General features: G+C 58.0%; 1 protein-coding gene across 2 annotated transcripts in view; it reads right to left on the reverse strand.

Annotated features, from left to right (window-relative positions):
• Positions 1-6299: 6299 nt before the first annotated feature.
• Positions 6300-7501, reverse strand: part of IRX5 (iroquois homeobox 5) — a 4127-nt gene continuing 2925 nt past the window's right edge. For both annotated transcript variants that reach the window (XM_027685070.1, XM_027685069.1), the window contains exon 4: positions 6300-7501. In XM_027685070.1, the coding sequence (XP_027540871.1) occupies positions 6952-7501 (550 nt within the window). In that variant the 3' untranslated portion in view covers positions 6300-6951.

The following is a 7501-nucleotide window of genomic DNA, read 5'->3' on the forward strand; positions in this document are numbered from 1 at the left end:
ACATTGGCATTCAGCCGGAGAATTTGTTTTGGAAGGCCTTTAGCAACAAAAACTATGTTTGTATCAATAACCGTCTGTTAATGTCTCATGCATACGGATGTAGAACACGGGGAGGAACAAGGGGAGACGGCAGTAACGGAGAGCAATTTGGTGGAGAGAAGAAGGGAAGAGCATTAATTGCCGCGTACGGCGCAGCCTCCCCCCTCCAGCCGCGGCTCGGGTGAGGAGGTACGTGCGGTACCTGCGGCCCCGCCGAGCCGGGAGCCCGTGCGGGGCTGGGGCGCGGAGCCCCCCCGCCGCTCCGCCGCGGCGGTGTCCGATGCTTCCCTCTCCCCGAGTCTAGACCCGAGGTATTTTAAGTACAGTGTGTCTCTTCTCCTCTTCATTAACTTTCCCTCCACACATCACTGCATGCCTCTGAAAATAACTTGGCAAACTGGGAGCCGTTTATCTCTTTTATCTTGGGACCTGATCCAATTAAATAAGTGCACATTTACATTTGCATCCATCAGCCATGAGCGCGGAGAGGTCTGTGGTGGTTTGCTTTAAGCAAATAAGAGCCAATTTGGGGGGAAAAGAGCTATCTGGACGAAGCCGCTCCCGTCCCGTCCCGGACGCGGGGGCGAGCCGAGCCGAGCCGGGCCGGGCCGGGGCAGGATGCGGCCCCGGGGCAGGATGTGGCCCCATCAGCCCCTTGCCGGCCTGGCCGCGCAGCACCGCCACGGCAGAAAGAGGTGCTTATTGCTCAAGTGCCTGCATCAACCCGAGCCGGGCTCCCGGCACGCCGCGAGTTCGCACATGCTCTAATTATAACAGATGAGTAACGCCGTGCGGAGGACATTTATTTTCTGGTAGTTGGAGGTGAAGAGATCCCGCGTGAGGAGGCTGGAAGCGCCCGGCGGGGTTGTACCCCGGGGAGTCGCTGAGCAGCCCCCCCTCCGGTCTCCCGCCGTGTTCGGCCCCGCGGGGCTGAAGCGGCGGAGATTTCCCTGCCGCAAACGTGCGGGAGAGGCGAGAGGGATTCGGGCAGCCCCACCCGGCGCGGGTGCCCCTCACCTGTAAACCGGCCGTGAAAATAATGCGGGGCGCTCCCGTTGGGTAACGGGTACTCAGTGAACGCAGCCGCCCCCCAAAAGAGGGGGTGAGTGGCGAGGAGCGGGATGGAGGTGACCCGGTGGGCCCTGGAGCCGCACCTACTGCCCGGCTCTCCGCGTGTTTGCGACCCCCGCTGTCTCCTGCCCCTTGCGGGGCCCTCCCGGGGGACTTTGCCGCCGCGCAGGGAAACGCTTCTGCCTGAGGGGGAGAAGTAGGAGCACCCACGTTGGGGTAACCCTGTCCCTCACTCCAGCGTTAAGCTCTCCCGTGGAGGTATTGCCGAGGGTGCAGCGGAAGGAGCCGAGGGGCACTTGGGCGCCGGGGCTCCGGCCGCAGCCTGGGAGCGGGGGCAGGGCAGGGAGCGGTGCTTTGGGGCTGCCGGCGGGGAAGCAGGCGCCTGCGGAGAGCTCTCGGACAAGAAATGGCAAAGCCCGCGCAGGAGCCGCTCCAGTGGCCGTCCCGTCGGGCAGGGCCTGCACCTCGGCCAGGCGCGGCCCGTCCCGTCCTTCTCCAGCCCCGGGAGAGCTCTTTCCCCGGCAGAGAGAGGTCCCCGGGCTGAGTCGGGTCGCGCCGCCGGGCGGCCGCTTCCGCGCCCGCGGAGGGGCGGTGGAGGAATGCGGGGACAATGCGCCATCTGTCACCGCCGGGCCGCGCCGCGGCCGGGAGCGCCGCCGAGGGCGCTGATTTATGCTGAATGCGCCTTAGAAGATCTCGATGTAGACTTTGTCTTTCTCTGTCAGAGCCAAGTAAAAAGAAACAGCTGGCCTGAATTTTTAGCACCCATAATTAATTAAGAGCTTCATTCCTGGGATTTGATGATTCAATAAAGCAAGACCCTTATTCCCCTATGTGATTCCAGTGAATATCTACTCCACTCCAATCCTTTTGGGTCCCAAGATAGGGCAGATTAACACTCTTTTTCTGTGGGAGAGAAGGGAAAAAATGCCTCAAGATTGCATCTGAGGCGCACACAAAAGGTAAATTCAAAACTGCCACTTGTTCTCTGCAAAGGCTCCTTATTCTTCGCTATTGATGTATTTGTGCCAGGTTTTAAAGAAACCAGAGGGGGGGATGAGGAATTAACATATTGCTCATTTGGAAAAACAGCCGGTTCTGGTTTTGGTAACACTTGTTCCCTTGCCAGCCACAGATGTCCTTACTAATAATCGTGGCAGGTCACAGAAAGAGGGGAGTGGGGAGGAGGGGGGGGCGGGCTCCTCGGCACTCCCGTGCCGCTCCGAGCCTGCCCCAAGCGCGGCTGCTGCTGCTGGGGCGGGGGGAATACCGCGGAGCCGGGCGCACCGCACCGCACGGCCGGCTGAGGAATATCCGTGGCTGCGCACGGGGCCGGGCCCTGGGGACGAGGAGGGATTTTTGGTTTTGGGGTTTTTTTTTGTTTTTATTTTTTTTCCTTTTTCCTTTTTTTTTGTTTTTTTTAAACTCGTCTCCGTTTTGGGTTGAAGTTCCCGGACTTTCCCTGTAGCAAACCCCTGTGGTATTTTTTATTCACCTTCTTTAAACTTGCTGACCGTCTGATGTTCTCTTGGCGGAGGGGCTTTCACGTAGTTTCTAGGCACGACAAGGGAAGATGCTGTTCAGAACCTCTTGCCGGGCGGGGGGGGTTGGGGGTGTGGGGGGAAGTCCAATAAACCAATTAGACGCGATCGCGCCGTCCCGGCCGCCGCGGAGGCTCCGCGCCGCGCGGGAGCCCCGTAGGTTAATCGTGACAATTGGAAAAGCAACACTCGCGGGGAGAGCAGCGGGGGGGATGTAAACACGGTCCAGGGTGTTGAGGGTCTAAATTAGGATTTGGTTTGTTTTTAAGCGTGAAAGAGGAAGCAGCAGGGCTGCGCCAGGCTCCACGCCTCTCTCGCCCTCCCTCCCCGCGACTGAGAACGGGGGCAAGAGGTACGGGGGGTCCCGCCGCCCCCGCTGGAGCTCGGGAGCCGTGCCGGCTGCAGACTGCACCCCCAGTTCCGTTTGTTTTCCTTCAGGACAGAGAGAATTTTGCCGTGGATGGGATGGATAGGACCGATGGCTGCAGCCCTGGGCTCCTGGCCCTCCTGGGGTCTTGTCATCCCGGGCGCGCTGAGGTGGCGGTGGGCCCATCGGGATGGGCACGGCTGACCCGGGGGCACTTGCCCGGGTTTCTGCGGGGAAGTCTCTTCCCTCCCTGGGGACAGGGCGCTTGGCTCGGGGAGCCGCCCCAGCTCCCCGAGGCGAGCTGCGCTCCCTGCCCGGCGGGCTCTCGCTTTCCACCAGGAGCCCCCGCGTGCCCCCTCCAGGGTCCCGGATCCTCTGTCGTGTCGACCTGGACACCGAACTGTTCCTGCGGCCCCACACGTGGGCCCCGCCGGGCCAGCTGGCCCAACGCACTTCTCGGCGGCGCTGGAGGGTCTTGGGGGGGAAGTTGGACTGTCCCCTGCGGGAGAGGGCGGCCCCTGTGCCGCACCCCGCTGCCACCTGCGCCGCTCGACCCGCAACGTCGGGGCGGGCGGCGTCGGGGGTCGCGGCCCCCGCGCCCCATCAAGGGCTGCGCCGTGGGGTCCGGGGCGGAAAGGGGAGGGAGTGGGCCCAGAAAGAGGCGAGAGGTCTCTCCCGGGCGCGGAGCGGCGCCCCGCCGAGGCAGGGCCGTTCCCACCTGCGCCCGTGGGCAAGCACCTGCTGCCAGCCGGGCTGATGGGAGCCCAGCCTGCAGGGCCCCGCCGCCAGCGCCGCTCTTCCCCCTCGACTGCCCCCAAAGCTCTCAGCAGTGGCAGAGAAGCCCTCCCGCCGCCAAACCGCGGGGCGGCCCGCGGCCCTTGCCCGCGCCCCGGGAGGGCTCCGCTCCAAGCGTGAGCGTCGCTCCCGAGGCTGCTCCCGACTAACTTACGGCAGCTTAACTGGCAGCAGGCGTTATTTTTATTTTAAGATATCCTCACTTCTTTTTTTTTTTTTTTTTTTTTTTGGACAACAAATTAACATGCCAGAGGCAAAAAAGGCGGACGCTGCCCCTTCTCCCCCCTACTCCGCTACGGAAAAGAAACTGCGAATTCGTGCTTATGTTAAAGAATGGCCGTACAGTATATTTCCTGTGGCAGGGGAACAGGGTGAAGAATAAAATTGTTGTATGAAATGGATGGGGCTACAATAATAGTTATGGTTTAAAATAAGCGACAGGCTGCAACCTAAAGGAAACGGTTAATTCCCTTAGGAATTTATACATCAAACGAAAACCGTATTGAGATCGCTAATAGACCTATTCAGAATAGCCCCGATTATAAGGAATAGGGCTTTTGAACGAGCGAAGCTCCTAAGCTGCTTTGCAAAATAGCTTTTTCAGAGATCGGAAGATCAGCTGGAGAAAGGTAGAGCGACAATTTAAAAAAAAATCCATAGCTAGATGAATAATTAAAACCTATTTATTTTGAGGTAGTCGTTTCTCTGCGGGACCTGTTGTCTCAGGAGCGAGGTCCGGAGGGGCTTTGTCGCTCCCTATAGCAAAGGGCGCTTGGGAGTTTCCCCCGAGTTCAGCCGGAGGCGATCTCCGCCGAGGGGACGGTGCCAGGAGAGCCCGGGCAGGAGGCGGCCTGCGGCGCTTTGCCTCCAGCCCCGCACATCGGGGCTGCTTCTGCCCGGTCCAGCTCTACCCTACCCCTCACTGCGAGAACTTTATCCCGTTTTAAACAGGGCAGGTGAGTACAGTAAAGCGCACTGCTGAGCGAAAAATACGCCTTCCTGCAGGTCCCCCCCGACAGGAAATGAAATATCCAACCGAGGAATTCGAGCGTTTTTAAAAAATTCATTTCTAATTTATAAAATGACAAAATAACCTAATATTATCCCAGGAATATTTGATTCAGCTTGAAACAATTTTGATTTTAAAACAGATTCTCTACAAAACAGTCGTATAACCCAGCGAACATGGACTGCATCTTTAAAACCCAAAATACAAACTACTATTTAAAATTCCGTAAAACGTAAATATGCATGAATAAACCTGTTACAGCTAATAAATGGCTCTGACAAAGTTGAAGAGATTACAAAATAATTATCTGGCTCGTAAAGGAAAAAAACCGAAGCAAATGGAGGGGTGTCTCAGCCCCAGCCCCAGCGGTCTCAGTCATACTCCCATCACATCAGCAGTGGCAATGTCACTGTACAGCTGACACCCACAAAATCCACAATGAACAGGGAGAGACCCGTCCCCGAAGCTGAGTGCTGGAACAGTCCTCGCCGTTATTTGTTCGGAGGGGACCCGGTCTGCTCGGACAGCCGTACCGATGGGGACTGACTTTTGGTTCGAGGTTCCGCGCCCAATGCCGCTGGGGAGCCCTTAATCCGCTCGGGGACCCACTTTCCCCTGCCTTGGGCTTTGGAGTGGCGGAACGGCGCGGAGAGGGCTCGGGGAGCTCTCTTTCCCCGCACCCAAGGGACGTCTGGTGGCTGGGACTGCCCCGGCGTCGCGGCCCCTGCCCCACCACTCGCTGGGGCGCAGCGCGGAGCGGAGCGCGGCGGCCCCGCGGGGCTCCCGCACGGCCGAGCGGGCGGCGGGAGCCAAACCCGGGCCGAGTGTGACACCTACCTGCCAGCGCCGGGAGCACCGCGCCCGCGGCCGGCCCTGCGCGGGACTGCGCGCCCGCGGGCGGTCCCCGGACCGCCCCGTCCCGCGGGCCGGGGGCAGCGGGGCAGCGCGCCGGGGGAGGGGAGCAGGGGAAGGGAAGGGGCCGAGGCGGCCCCCGCCGCCCCGAGAGCATTTGCCCGTGCAGTCGCCGGCCTCGGCCGCCGCCGCCGCACCGCTGCAGCAGCGACGCGGGCTAAATCTGGCAGAAAATCGAACTCATTAGCAAAGTTCACCAGCTGATTGCTTTGCATAAAACACGACACTGATTGGAAGTAATTAGGTTAAAAGATGGGACTGCGCTTCGATTTGGTGTTTCTAACAAGTGCTTTTGTGCGTGGCCTGATTTAAGCCTTCACCTCCGGGAACAGCGTCCCTCCCGCTCCCGGCCCCGGCCCGCTGCCGCCGCCGCCTCTCCCGGCCCCGCGGGCGGCTCTCGTCTCCGGAGCCCCCCGACCTTTTAGAAATTGCCTGTCACTTCGAAAATCACTTCAGGTACTACTGTGAGGTCCTAAATGGAGCCCCGCGTCTCTTTTAACGCATGTATTTTTTTTTTTCTCAGCTATGCACGTATATGCCCGTTGCAAAAAGAGAGTGGGTTTGATTCTGTTAAAAATCTCTTTTAATTAAATATTTGCATTTTACAAAGGCGGCTGCAGGTTTTTTGTATCTAATACGTATAACCTATTTCCTTTTTTTTTGTTCTGTTTTTGCATTATGGTTTAACTCACACCCAAGGAAAAAAAACAATAGGCATAAAAAAATTAAATTAAACTTGTATATATATATTTTAAAACTATGAAACAATTCGGAAAAAGACACAGAAATGTATATATTTATATTACGAAAACAACATTAATGCCTGTACAGGTGTCTTGATTTCATAATTTACTTCAAAGATACTGTATTATCAATTTAAATACAAAAAAGCTACATTAAATATACAGAATAAGATTTAATACAAATCTTTCTTCTTTGTGTGTGTGAGAGAGAGCGTGTCACTCCTTTGCTTTTCACTTGCTTAAGACATTTCTGGGCGGTTTCCACCCAGCCATTTCCAATAGACTCTATAAACTTTTGAAGAGGGTGCTGGGAAAGAGGGGGTAGCTGGTCTTTTTCTGTTTGTTTTGTTTTGTTTTTCTTTTGGTAGTGGAAAAATAACTGCCAAAGCAATTTATTATTTCTTTCAAATAAATTAAAAAAAAAAAAAGAACAAAACCACAGTCCCAGGAGGGGTTAGGGAGGAGAAGCCGATATTAAATGTTGGACATACCTTTCTTCAGTTCGTAAGGTGAGTCTTTGCAAAGGTCTACTTGGGACTGGCTCCTGATCATTTTAGTGTCTTTAGCCAGGCTCTCGGCTCTGCTGAGGACAGTCTGGTTTAATCCATTGAAGTGGGCGCCAGGGGCGTTGGCGGCGGGGCCACCGGCGGGGTGCCCGTGCAGGGCCCCGAAGGAGCCGTAGTTCGTGTAGCCGGGGTAGAAGGGCGCCGTGTAGTAGAGCGGCCGGGGCAGGACCGCCCCGTTGGGGAAGGGGCACTGCGTGGCCGGCGAGCGCGGCCGCGGTGGCGAACGCGACGGGCCGCCGCCGCCCAGCACGGCGGGGCCGGGGGGCGCCGCCTCGCCGCCGGCCTCCTTCGCCTTGTCCGCCGAGGTGGCGATCTCGGCCAGCGACCAGAGCTTGGGCTTGGCGAGGGCCGCCTGCTGCGGCGAGTGGATGACGGAGGCGCCGGTGGCGGCGGGCAGCAGCGGGTGCAGGTCGGCGGCGTGCGGCGGCCCGGCCGCGGCGGAGGGCGGGCGGTACGGC

This window comes from Neopelma chrysocephalum, unplaced genomic scaffold (genome assembly GCF_003984885.1).
Source record: "Neopelma chrysocephalum unplaced genomic scaffold, ASM398488v2 Primary Assembly neopelma1_68, whole genome shotgun sequence".
NCBI lineage: Eukaryota > Metazoa > Chordata > Aves > Passeriformes > Pipridae > Neopelma > Neopelma chrysocephalum.